General features: G+C 38.5%; 1 protein-coding gene across 2 annotated transcripts in view; it reads left to right on the forward strand.

The window, feature by feature from the left end:
* The window catches only part of ptprga (protein tyrosine phosphatase receptor type Ga), a 207,960-nt gene that overhangs the window by 121,027 nt on the left and 72,450 nt on the right, over positions 1–14,483 (forward strand). For both annotated transcript variants that reach the window (XM_079482977.1, XM_079482978.1), the window contains exon 3: positions 13,570–13,752. In XM_079482977.1, the coding sequence (XP_079339103.1) occupies positions 13,570–13,752 (183 nt within the window). The remainder of the gene's footprint in view (positions 1–13,569; positions 13,753–14,483) is intronic.

A 14,483-nucleotide genomic window follows, 5' to 3' on the forward strand; every position in this document is an offset into this window, starting at 1 on the left:
CATTTTGGCGTTATTGCCTTGTCAAGTTGGTGCATGACCGTTTTAATAAGACACTGCTAGCAATATAATATACTGTCAGAGTTTAAAGGAATAGTTTTAGGAATATGCGAAATAAGACAATTCTCTCATAATTTACTCACCCCACATTTATTAACCTCCTGGAGTCATGTAATGCTTTTATGATGGATGGGTGCGCTTTTTTCGAGCTTTGAAACTTTGACCTCTATTCAGTGCCATTTCAAATCTGGCAAAAGGCAGGAAAATATTGAATATCATTTTGATTGTATTATAATACAAAAAGAGAAATTGAGAACACGGAGGTTAGGGAGCAAATAATAATAATAATATTTAATTTAAAATGAAAGAATAACTTTACATATTTATGCATTCTGTGTATTTATATTTTTATTACATCATGTTAAATGGCAAAAGTAATATGTATGTAACTGGGTCAACGCATTCTAAAATGAACTAGTAAAAACGTTTTAATCCAAACAATACGTCATATTATCATGTAAAATGTATATTATTTGTAAGACTTTTGTAAAAATAGTTCATTCATTCATTATTAGTTTGTTGTTCGCTGTTTTATTTTAGTTTATTGTTTAGGTCTATGAATGTATCTCTGAATTATGAAATGCTTTGTAAGTATTGTTCATTTAAAGTAAGTTCATTTAACTTATGATAAGAAATGGAAGCCTATTGTAAAGCATTATACGTCAAAGTAATTTAATTCGGTTCACGTCATGTAACAAAAGTTATGTTGAGGGTATTAGCTTTAAAAAAGGAAAGTTTCATGTTATGAAAGTAAACTGGATTGCATGTTGATGTGAATTACTGGAGCCACTTGATCTCCACGATGGCACAATGCAAATTGTTATTGCGTTCATTGCTCTTGTATTACTTTCCCACATGGCAAATCTCCAAGGTCTGAATGTAGAAGGACATTGTAGTCTAGCATGCCTGCCTGTTTCCATGACCTTGTTGGAAATACTTGAGAGAGGCACACTGACAGCCCAGCGGGGATTCGGTTTGGATGTGAAATACAAGTCCGGCCTCATTGCCTTTATTCCCCACACAGATATTGACAAACTGTATTTGTCCTGTTTAAGAAGACAACCTTTTTGCTTGTCTTGTTCGAGCGTGGGGCGAGAGGCCACAGGCCAGAGAATTGGCCAAAGTTCAGGACTTTATAGATTGCCATGTTTACAGTGTGAAAAATAATCTCTAGCCGAGTGGAGTCGTGCCTTTGGGGGGGGGAGCGCTGGTAGGCGAGAGATCTCATGGGACGAAGAAGCTGGAGGGAGGCAAATTTGTGTAACACCTCAGTCATAGCACTCCAGTACTTAGCAAATCAAACAAAGGGCCTGAGTCTGAAGAGAAATCAATGGAGGCGAGAGAGGTACATTCATCAGGGCGCTGCGGCATCGGGGAGACGGGCGGCGCGGGCCGGGAGGGAGGCTGGGACTCAGAACAATACTAATTGTAGGAGGGGAGAAAGAGCGGGAGCTGATAGATGGTGTGGAACCTCAACGTGATTGGGCTCTAATGGATGATGTGTCGGCAGCCATTGACTGATGCCGGAGGCCTTCTGTGTTACTCGCACACATACAGTCCTACTGTAGGAGGACCTCTTCATTCTCTCTGCCTTGTTTACTTCTTTTTCATCCGCTTCTTAGCTTTCACATGACATCCATGCTGGAAAAAACTGGATGAATAAACTCAAACCGGTCTTGAATTGATTTAGCTGCTAAATCAGTGTGTTTTTCAGTACGACCTGTCAACAGGTGACCAAAACTCCTCTAAAGGTGGAAAACCAGGCCGGTTTTTTGGGGGCAGCAGCAGGCTCTGCATTTCCAACACTACCTTGTGGCAATTTATTAACTATTTATTTTACGTGGAGGCTAGTTCATGTACAATCTCAGTTCATTTGAATGTTTTAGTGTGATCTGCTTTTGCCCACCAAGTAAAAAATGGTGGGTTATTTTTAGCCCAACCTTGTGTCAAAAAGCAACGAATCCAGCCGTCTGGTTAAATTAAAACAGGAAAAGGTTTATAATTAACCCAACAAAAATTAAATCAACCCAGCATTTTGGGTTGAAACAACCCGGCATAAGTTAATTACAACCCAACGGTTGGTTTCGTGCCATTTTGACACAACGCTAGATTGAAAATGAACCAGCATTTTGTAAGTGTAGGTTTTATGGGTTGGGTTTATCTATATTCTTGTTTCTTTTTAATAATCATGTTTGTATGATTCACATGCGTTTGATGTCATACAAAATCGTCACCCATAAAATAATTACACTCTAAAAAAGGCGGGGTTATTTTCAACCCACCGTTGGGTCAAAAGTGACAAAAACCCACTTTTTGTGTTCAATTAACCAAGCAAATGGTTTATATTTAGACCAACCGTTAGAACAACAACCCATAATTTTGGGTTAATCGACCCAGCATAAGTTAATTTACAACCCAATGGTTGGTTTTTGACCCAGTGCTGGGTTGAATATAACCCTACATTTTTAGAGTAAACCATAGGGTTATGAATGGGCCTGTGCTGGTTTGTTCAGTCCTAAAGTGCAACCCAGCAGTTTTGTTTCTTTATAACCCCACTGTGGGTTGAAAATAACCCTTCTTTTTTATTATATCAAGTTGGCATTCTCATCCTTGGCCATCCAAAGCTCAGAAATTGTGTTTCTCTGCGTCTCATAATGGACACGGTGTCACTGCAGGGACTGTAAATGAAGTGTTAATCTTTCAACTCATCAATCTCAGAGGAAACCCCAGAGAGCGCATCTGACTGGTATCTACAAAACTGATGACTGGCACTTTCTCTTGTTTTGAGATATAAGCAAGGGCTAAATTGTGTTTTAATGGATCACACATTCTAAATGCAAAGTAAGATCCATTACTGTATGACTGTAATACGACCAACCCTCTGTGATTTATGGAGCTCCTGGGGTCGAGGTCAAAACTGAAATGATTGAAGTGCGAATAGAGAAGCGAAGTTCATGTAGCACTACTCTTGGATGAATGATGCGGTGAGCGAAGTTGTTGCCAGGAAACTGAGCATCATTCTTGTTTTGTTTGAAAGTCCAGATGGCGTTGTGTCGCAGCCTTCAGCTTGTGCGGAAAATCCCACTGGATTTGAAGCTTTTGTGAGAGCCTTGGTTTCTATTGGAAGCATCTTTCACCAGCTCTTTGCCACAAGTACATATTTTGGCATGTGCCGTATTTAAGAGCACGCTTAGTCAACAGGTCACCTACAGACCCCGTTCAGACCATCATCATTTATTTGGTAATCGTCAATGAATTTCCAACGAAGTGTGCCTGTGCGGCTGTGTCAAGCAATGAAACAAAACTAATAAAATCTAGTAAATGTTGTCCTATTACAAAACACAGTTTTTCTTAGCAAACATCAGTAATCTGAGTAATTATTAATGTTCCATTTTCAATATGATTTGAACTGCCTATTTAAAACACCCAGGTGTGATTGTTTTGCTTTCCAGGTTTTTAATCAGATCATATTTTGCGTAACAAAAATACAAGCCGTAACCAAATAATTGAAGCGCCGTGTTTTTTTGACTTTTGATTACATGAAAATAGATTGTGTGCATTCACACGTCTAAATTAAACTGTTCTCAGTTCATTTGTGATATACAGTCTCCTCCCCTGAGACTTAAAACCAATGAGAGATCCTGAATTTTAATTAGGTTCCACTTTGTGGAACTTTTATTGCCTGTATTTCTGCCAGTTGTATGAAGAATTGAACATCGCAGAGTGAAGTCGTAACTTTGCAAGTTTCATGCATCTGTCTTTTAATCATTCATGGGTTTTGTGATCTGCTTTAATCCTGCCGTGTTTTTATAAGGTTTGAGTGTAAGTCATTAGTGGTTTTCAGAGCTCGCTGACATTGAGTTTGATCACCGAGACATCTTGAAGGGATTAGACGGGATTTGGAAAAAATTTCGTTTAGATTTTTCCTAGATTACATAAAGATTGAATATTGTATCCTTGTTTTTGTACTCCTAAGAATAATCCATTTATGTGTGCCTTACAAGGTGAGCCGAGGCTTAAGCTCAAGCTCTGTTATGCCCTGAAGCTCGGCTGATGTTTGTGAGTGGCATTATGGGTAATGATTTTGCTTTGTTTCGGTGCACTGTAATAATTAACACATGACTCAGGGTCTGGCGTGCAGGTCAGCTTTCACCTTCGACTCTGCCTGTGCGAGAAGTAGAAATGTTTGTGAAGGTTGGAGCTAAATAAAGGATTTGGTGATGGCGTCCTCTAAGAGCCAAACTGAGGAGAGAGACAGTCCTTGAGGTGGGACAGGTGGCAACAGACGCTGTAGCATTGGGATAATGAGAACAAGGACGAAACTGTGGGACGGAGGAAAGTAAAACAGTGACTTCTTAGTTTTGCGTGTATTAACTTTCTGAAATAGCTTAGAGTGAATAACTTAGACAACTGTTAAACAAGGGTATGAAGGTGTAAAATGAATGAAATAGTGAAATAACCATTTCTCATCAACCCAAATCCAGATTGAGTTCATATTGATAAACTTGAAAATATTGATGAATCTGAGCACGAAAGGTTTCTTGCTCCCCTTTAATCTCATCGATGTCTAGTAGAAATAAATGATATGACAAAGATCCCACCTGTTATTTTTCTTTCTTGTGAGACGGTTCGGAGAAACAAAACATTATCACATATAAACGCCTCACAATAATAATAAGAATTGATACCTAAGCCTTAAGATTGATATTCATGCCGTGTATTTCACAAATAATGTTAATTAGCAGTGTTATTCATTACAATTGTTGTTGTTTGGTTATGGATTCATTATTTAATAATTATAGTTAAAATAATAGTTTTAGTCGTTATTGTAATTATTATTGTAATAATAGTCTTTGATCATAGAATCATTATGCATTATACGTATTGTTGTTATTTGGTAATCGATTCATTATTTTTAACAATAACAATAATGATAATCATACAGCTAAATTAAACGGTTCTAAAGGATCCATGTTATCCAACGTATTACCAGAGAGATGAAAAATGACAGCCTGTGACCATCATCATCTTCATAGTAAGAGGCCTGATGAAGGGGTTAATGCAATGACCGTAGGCTGCACATCCACATAATTGAAAGCGGTAAAGATCAGTGAAGACAAGGTGAAAGATAGTGAAGAGACTTTCAGAAACGAACCCTAAGATGGTTTCATGAGAAGACCGGAGTCTCCAACCCTGCTCCGGGTGTGAAAGTGTAGTACTTCATAATCGCCTACTCTTTATCGGGCTTAGCTATCTAGCCGGTTGTGTACAGTCTAATGATGAACTAGTCAAGCCACTTGGATGACTGGCAAAAGCATCTTCATCGTGTCTTTTTGATTTTAATTGCAGCAGACATTCTAGAAGTTGCTCTTAATGTTTTCTTAAAGAGCTTTCAATGAAGTACACCCACCGTTCCGAGGGGTACCAGATCTCCCTCGAGCCGAGATGCAGAAAGCTGAAGGAGGAATTAATGGACCGCCGACTAGTGCTTATTTTCTGATTATTGCCCCCGCATCTCCTCCCATGTCTGTACCGCTTTTGTGGTCTGAAATGATTTCCATCCTATTTAAATAGAGCATCATCTCTTGTAGAAAAGGCCAAGATCAGACACAGCCACATGGTCACATTAAGTCAAATGTACATTTGTAACCGCATTCTTGATGCCACCGCTAAAGTCTCAAAGAGATTATATTTATATTTAAGCATATAGATGAGTATTTATCACTTGTCTGTTATAATCGAGGAAGAAAATACTGTGGAATCACAAAATCATACCACTTACTTATATACAAACTTGCCTTTTAACTGAAGGTTGTGATTTTGCTCTCCTTTGCTTGAGATCAGCCTTATAATAGAAGATCATACAGATTGTCTGGTATTGTAATAACAGAGTTAAGAGAATTTCATGACTTTATGTTAGTAATACGAATACGTTTAAATGAATGAACGCAGTCCAGTGGGTGCAGGGGGAGGGAGGAGCAATCGAACTAAATGAGAAACCGACCTTAGTGTGACATGTTGCTGAAACAATAATCTGCTTTATACAGAAATGAGATTGAATAGAACAGAAAATAATCTTCAGGACTATAAACAATAATGTTACACGCTATCACAACAAATGAATTTGGCATGAGTTGGTAAACAATGTCTGCAGGATTGAAATCAGTCACTTTTTTGTTGTTCAATAATATTTGTACTTTTTTTGTCGTCGCTGAAGGGACTGGTTTGCTGGATATTTATTGGAGTTTTCTCTCTCCTGCGTTGTTTTTGATTCCACCCATGTTTTTTCTGTCCTCTGTAACTCGGTTAAATCCGTTTGAAGTATTGCTGGAATTACATTTTCCTGCTTTGCTCAGGGGGGTTTCATTATATTTTATTTATCATGAAATAAGGGAAAAATCTCGGGACGGTATCGAACAATAGAGAACAAAAAGTGAATGCGATCCAAAGCGAGGTCAAACTGGGTTAGCTGATGTGAGTTTATGAAGCCAGCGACTTGCAGGGATTTTATTTTGATAAAGTCTACTGTCCTCTAATGAGCGTGTTTGGTGCTTGCTGGAATGTAGTTAGCACTCGTAGTTGGTCATTGACACATTGTTTGTGCTGAATTGGCTCGTGCAGCGTCTCATTTACTTTGAACTTCTGTTCTGCTCAAAGGAGCAATAGGACACTAAACATTTCTTCTTCTGGAGTTCAACATATATCCTAAGTAGCCCAAGTAATAGACTTTCACAAGCTTTTCCATTGAAAGTTTTATTCAATAAAGGTCAGGGCCTTGCTTTAAGTGTATTATGGGTATGGGATAAGCTTTTACCTATAGATCATCAGATTTAAAGGTACAATGTGTGCTTTTAGGAGGATCTATTGACAGAAATGCAATGAGCTGTATAATGACCGTACATGATCAAGCGTTATGTTTTTATAATCTTTCAATGAGCTTTTCCTGCATACATGGAATTATTTGTGTTGTTTCTACACTAGCCCTAAACGGACAAACAAGGAAGCGAAACGTGACGACATCTTAGTCCTTTGTCAGGGATCGAAGTGCTTGGAAAGGGACGGAGGGAGCCGTTGGTTGCAATTCCCAACCTCACCACTAGATGCTGCTACATTTCTGATTTCATTTCAAGTTAGCAAAATAAAAGATGTGTGTTTGTGTGAATGTGGACGACAAACAGTGTGTGTGAGGTGTGTGTCTCTTTTCTCAAGTTAATGGTTGATTTCACGTGGAAGTACGTGACTTGTGTGTATTTTCCTTTGTTTGTGTGTTTGCTAGTTGAGTGTATGGTAGGCAGATGTGAAATGTTCTCTGACAGCGCGTGGCTCTCCAGTGGCTCTTGACAGCTTTTGCTCATGGGGTTAAGAGTCCCACCGTGTCTACAGCCCGCTTTCACTGCTGCCTGGACACACGCTTGCACAAACGCATGCCACCTCTAATTAACACAACACAAGAGTCGGTGAGACAAGCTACTTTTACCCTGTCCACCTCTGCACTTAAAACAGGCGAGCGCTAACACAGCACACAGTCCATCATAACCAGGTGACGGTTCTCAGAAAGAGACGGCCTGCATTCATGCAGTCAAATTGAGATTACTCTCTCGTGTAGAATCCCACTGGTAACGGCTCTCGTCCCATAAAAGAAGCACAAACCGGTCATTCAGAGACATCAGACATCCCTTTGTGTCAGGCTGAGATGTCGACTTAATGCGAAACAAACATTTATCAGCTTAGCTGCTATTCTAGTTTCAGTTTTATTGTATTTTTGAATAAATCAGTTTTCATTTTTGCATTTTATTGTTTATTTGTGTTTATTTACCATGTAGCTCTATCAGATTATTAGTTTTTTTACGGTTTTATTTTATTTTGGTTTATATTGATTTTCTGTTCATTTTAGTGCCTAACTTTATTATTTACTTAATTTATATTTATGTTTATTCCTGAGGCAATATGTATTTTTTTTTTAATTAACAGAAACGTTTTATTAGTTTTAGATCAATTTAACCTGAAATGTCAGCTTCACATCATTTCTCTTTAACGCACACAAAGATAAGCGTAAGGTAACCTGCAATTTTATGTTTCAAACACAGGTTGCGATAGAGAGGCGAAAGTTACAGATTGCACCTTAAACTGATCTTTTTTCTATATTGCGTTTTTTCCCCTTCATGTAACGATAATCCATTTAGATTCTTCTCAAACTGATCAAAGTGTCGTCGGCCCTTGACTGTGTTATTATTTTCGTGGTTTGTTTTCCCATACTTGCATGCTTTCATTTGTCAGTTTCCTAATGCATGTCATGCTCACACTGGCCCCCGTGGAGACAACGAGAGGTGACGTCTTTGATCGCTGAGGCCACGGAGTCCTTTTGAGTAACTGAACTCAATCATTGATCTGATCAGAGCAAGCGAAGATTGTGTGAGCGAAAAGGTCCAGTGCATTGTGGGATGTGAAGAATGCTGTAGGCATACAAAGTCTGTGTATATGTCTTGTGTTTAAAATAGCCTTGCAATATTATGAGCTTTGCATTTCGAAACAGAAAGATAACGCTAGACTGCCTGGTTCCTGCTGCAAAGCTCATAATATTGCAGTGACAATACAATAAAAATAAAGAAAGGGCATTTGTGAATATGGATTTGACGTTGGGAAGAAGAAATAAAGTATCACTGTTCGTTATGTATAATATTATGTCTCAACCTTATATAATAAAACGTCATTAATTACCGTACATTAACTGTTTTGTAGCGTCAAATAATGTCACCGGTGTTTTTGAAGCATGCTGGAAAAACTTGCCTCCTCATGAAAGTTTGCTTTAAAGTGCGTATGTATGTGAGGACTGAATTCGAGAGAGACTAACAAAGCCACAAAACACCTTTCTCTGTCTCAGCATCCACTGGCAGCCACAGAGTGCCTGATGGATTCAAGCCCGGTAAATCCAGAAACACTGTAGACACGTTGAAAACTGTTTACGACCCCTGTCCCTAATGCATCTGCAGTGGAAGAGAAAGAGCTTACGTCTAACAGACCACACACAAACCCTTTTAAAAGATTTTTCACTCTTTCTTTCTATCACTCATCGTCCTTTGTTGTTTTTCTCAAACTGCCACATTTTCCAAAAACGTGCTTGTTTTCGTGTCACAATGCTGCCATTGGGTGAACGTCACGTAAAAGCTCCTTGGATGTTCCCTCACAAGCGTGTTTTTGTTTGTATGGCAAATGACACCTTCTGCAGCGCTTTTCCAGCGTTTCGAGGTCACAGCATCACACAGCTGTTGTTGACCGAGTGAAAAGCACTTTGTCTTCCCAGGGCTGAATGTAACGTCCAGGTATTTTTACACTGGTAACATTCTCAGTTCTGTGGACGGCAGATCACAGTGAAATATGCATGAGAACACAGCTGCATTAGTGGAAAAGGCACTTTTTTCCTTAACTGTCCAGCTTTAATATAATATAATATAATGTGGATGAAGGCAGGATTGTACTTGTCGGAGGAATTTGTGAGTGGCATGTCTTGTTTTGGAGGGGTGGTGAAGGGTACAAGGATGAGATAGGAATTATTTACAAATCTGCATTCCCTCGCTCTCAGTCTTTGGTTTGGAGTTTTTGTCATGTCAGTTTCAAAGAAGCGACAGGATTTGTTTGTTTCTAGCTGTCGGTCTGTCTTTATTTTTTACTCTGTTCCAACTCTACATCCATAGATTGGACTCTCTTTTCAAAAAAGGATGTTTACACAAACAACAGTTTGTTTTCTGCCGATGCAAATTAGCAGTCACGTGATGTGGAAGATAGAAATGAGAGTGCAAATATAGCTGAAGTTTTGTCGTAATAAATTTTGGTCCAGAAAATATTCGTCATAAATAGATATGCTTCTTTTTGAACAAGATGTGATCATATATCAAAAGATATACTTGCTTAATAACATTCAGTCTAATGACAATTCTGCAGACGGTTGTTTTCACACTTAGCTTTTGTAATATACATTATTTAAAAAATTTGCAATGTATTTAATAATTTTCATGTTTTCCACTACCTCCTAAATTTCTCATTTCTGTACTGCTTTTGTCTTTACTAATATGTCTGTACAACATAATCTAATCACACAGCAATTCATGACATAGTCACGCAATTTATAGTCTATTGATTTGTGTTCGTGGACATGAATGTTCCCCTTCTTTATGTATGACTTTGAATCTAATGTATTTCAATAGGAAGCCTCTTTTGTGTATATAGATCAAAGATGAAAAAGGGTTTAAGCATAAAAACAATCAGTGTAATACTGCTTTAAATTATTGTTGTTCCAAAAAATGAAAAAGTTTATTTTTGTTAAAAATAAATATCATATTTACAGCAAAAAATGTTTTGTCATATTTAAAGACTTATTCTAGGTTTTGCCCATTTGTCAATAATATTTTTTGGTCACACTTTGGCCAATTCTCACCAATAACAAACCATTAACTACGACTTTCCCCCCAATAAACTCTTAATTTGTTGCTTACTAATAGTTAGTAAGGTAGTTGTTAGGTTTAGTTATTGGGTAGGATTAGAGATGCAGAATAAGTGCTTCATAGGTACTTATAAACAGCCAATATGCCAATAATAGGCATTATTGTGTTACCGAATGTTTTACTTATTTAGAGTAATGTAAAATGTAATATGCCGCCTTATTCTTTTATATATTTTAATGTGTACAAGTCAGAATAAGGATGTTGTTTGAATTTGTAAATAAATATTGTGTTACACTGAATGACAATGTAACATTATTTCAACCAAATTTTGACATTTGACTCTCCTAAAGCTCAATTGAGACCATAAAGTAGACATGTCACTTGCATTCAATGTGCCTTCTATGGACACCATCACTTTTGTAAATTTCTTTTGATGGTGACATCTTAACGTCTTTGGCCCACACATGTATATAGCAAACCAATCTCACAGGAATTTGTATGTATTTCACAAACAGGCAATTCATATGAACTTGTACAGTGTCATTCATACGTATTAGAATGATTTGCCTTTGCTCTTGTGACATTAAATCAATAGATTTCAAATACTGTGACTGTCATGAATTGCCGTGAGACTGGGTTGTACTTAAATGGTGATTTGCAACAATGTCAATTTGCAACTTCTTCTCAACACAACTGAAAGTGTCCGCACCAATAGTGCAGGATGGGTTCCACATGAAAGTTGAATAATTGGGTTTAGTGGTTTGTTCAGATTTGAAACTCTTAAGTCAGTGCAATAGTAAAAGTGATGCTTGGCTTAGCAGGCACCAGACTAGAGTAATTAGATCCCTGTAAGTTTGCTGGACCGCAGCTCATCACCCCCCACAGTTCACATTTCTCTCATCTGGAACCTAATTTGCCTTCATTTGATATGTCTAAGCAGCACCTGCAGACTGGCTTTTAGCAAATTCTTGAAATGGAGAACTGGATTAACTTCTAAAAGTCTCCCTCCCAATTCCTTCCTGCGATGCTTTCCGCACAGCCTCTTAAAGAGCGAAAAGCCAGCGAATCGATGCCGAGAGCGCTTTCGCGTTCTTGCAGGAACGTTAACATTTTGCTCCTGGAGATGTAATCTCGTTTCAGAAGATCCTTCAAGCTCTCTCACGAAGTTAAGAAGGAACCGGTGAACAGAGGAAGTATTGATTGTGTCGAGTGAGAGGTCAGAGGTGAATGAAATGTTGATTTGACACCTGGTCAGCGCTCCTTCTCTTTCCGTCTGTTGGGAAGGATGAAGGGTAAATAAAAACAGAAGGCGGCTGAGGTCCCTCACAACCGTTTAATTTAGGAAAGGGCTGAACATTCTTCTCCTTTCACAGGCAGATAGTTTACCACCTGCTGTTTTTATTGGAATAAATGGACGCAAGCAAGATAAGAGAATTAATTAACAAATGAAAAAGGGATAAACAAATTGCAAATGTTGAAAAAAATGCATACCTTGTATTCCATGAAGTCGCTTTGCCAAATGCGTAATTGTTTACATGTAACTTTTTGGTACTGTTACAGTAAAAAAGCAATATATGAACTTTTAAATGTGAAACAGAAGGGCATGAATGTCAATTCCTGCAACAGCTTTGGTGTCCCTGAAACCTTGAATTAAAAAAGGAGGTCCACTATAAACCAAAAAACAAGTTTCTACAAATTGGACAAAACCAACAAACGAATGACAAACGAACATAAAACAACAAATAATCCCATAAAGCTAGAAAAACAAATAAAAACAGGACAAAACCCAGACCGCTCAGAGGCAAGGTTATGCACTCGGCCCTTTGTTTTTCTCGTCCGAGCCACATGTCCCGAGGTTTGGTTGGGATTAAGTTTGCATGTGCAGTTTTGGTAACCGTGTTAGCGCTGCATTAAAGAGTGAGTGATCTCTTCACACGAGCCCTCGCTCTCTTTTATTACCCAGCAGCTCTGCCTGGATCTATAGCACTCTGCCGCTCCATATGAAACCCAGACCTGTTCAATCAATATGCCCTGAAGCTGGACTGAGAGCACGGGGATGAATCCTAACTTAATGAAACGCGCACTTCGGTCGGCCCGATGCAGGGGTAATTGTGGACGGATTCATCTAAAAGACCGGTAGCTGTGGATTGCTTTCAATTTGGGATGGACTTTCTATTTAGATGTTTGCAGAGCGCTGCTCACCTCTCACTGAGAACACTCGAACACACACACACGCTTCAAACTCTCTGGCACTGCAGTGTCCCATCAGCGTGTGTTTATTGCGCTGAAAGGTACATTTATGATTTGGCAGGATTGCTTGTGAGCTTGCTAAAGGTTTAATGGACTCTTAAAATATCCTTGTTATGTTAGCTTGTCTCATTTTGTGTGCGCAAATGAAATACTTAGCTTAAATATAGTGTTGTGAAGAAGACGAAGGAGGCCTGTTCGACATTGATCAGCGATGGTTCGCTTCATATTTGTCATCGCTGAGTGCTTCATAATGTTCTCAGTGGAAATAAAAAACATGTCCGCTCGAAGTCATTCTTTCATTTTCAATGAGTTTGTCGTGACCTGTTGGAGATGGGCGCATGATGGCATATTACAGAAGTTGAGAAATGTTTTTTCTTTTCTTTTGTACTGCTTCACACCTTCATGTCATTTAAAATATTTATATGATGTCATACATGTTTGAAATGACAAAAGTGTGAATAAATAATGACAGAATTTTCATTTTTTCATTATTTTACTTTCTTACCATGTAGTTTTGACCAGCCCATACAACATCACGCTGTGAGAATTCCCACTACAAATAACAATACAGTCCCTCTGTGGCCTCCACAGATACAATCAAAGTATATTTTAGCAACCTTTTAGTCCAAGTACTTTAAAGATCTCAGATTAAAGTGACCTCTTTATCAATTCATCAAGCTTTTCAGTTTTCCTGAGGCCGACAGCCGTCCCAGAACAGCTCGGGCTTGTTTTGACTGACATTCGTAAGAACAAAGTCAGTCAGGGATCGCTTTGGTTTCTGTCTTGTGAGGATGCATTGATTTACTGTCTTTCTCTTCTGTAGGGACGTACGGACCAGATACAGGGTGGGCGGCTTCTTTTCCTGAGTGTCAGGAGAGAAACCAATCGCCGATCAATATAGCCGACCAGGACACTAAGGTCTCAATGGAGTACCAGGAACTCACACTGCATGGGTTCGACGCGGAGTCGTCCAATAAGACGTCAATGAAGAATACAGGCAAAACTGGTAACTGCATACTTTTTAAATATAACATTTATAATATTTTTTTGGGTGGAGATGTGAAGGTTTAGGGGAAATTATTACGATTTATGATTATGAGTACCTACTGTCATATTTTCATAGAACATACCTACTGCAAAATATTTTTATAGTCCATGCCCACTGTATAATATTTTCTCAATATTGTATTCTGTATTTATTCTAACTGTATATCCTGCACTTGCTAACTGCACTTCTGGTTAGACCTAAACTACATTTCGTTACACTGTACTTGTATATGTGTAATGACAATAAAGTTAAATCTAATCTAATGAGAGTCAGGATATGTTGCAGGCAGGACTCAAACATGGGTCATCCACAGCAGCCCCAAAACGAAATGTATCAGGAGCATGCGCACAAGATGCTGACTCTGACTTATATTAATGAAACGTTACATGAAATGGAAGTGCTCAAACTTTCATTCTTTCATGCTCTATTTCTCACATTTTATGACATGATGTCCCTCCTGAACTTTTCACATTAGAATTAAGTTTTCATGCAACAGTCTTGCACCATTAATCCATACAGCAGCCGAACATATCGAGGAGGTAAACACGGACACCAATCGTCCAGCGTTTCCCTCTTTAACATAATCTCTGCGGAGGAAGACAAATGTCCCGCTGTTGTCCCATGAATAATGAAGGGCTGCGCCGCTATTTATAACTGACACGTGAGCGTTTTATCAGCAAAATAATCAC

This window comes from Barbatula barbatula, assembly GCF_947034865.1.
Source record: "Barbatula barbatula genome assembly, chromosome: 20".
Taxonomy (NCBI): domain Eukaryota; kingdom Metazoa; phylum Chordata; class Actinopteri; order Cypriniformes; family Nemacheilidae; genus Barbatula; species Barbatula barbatula.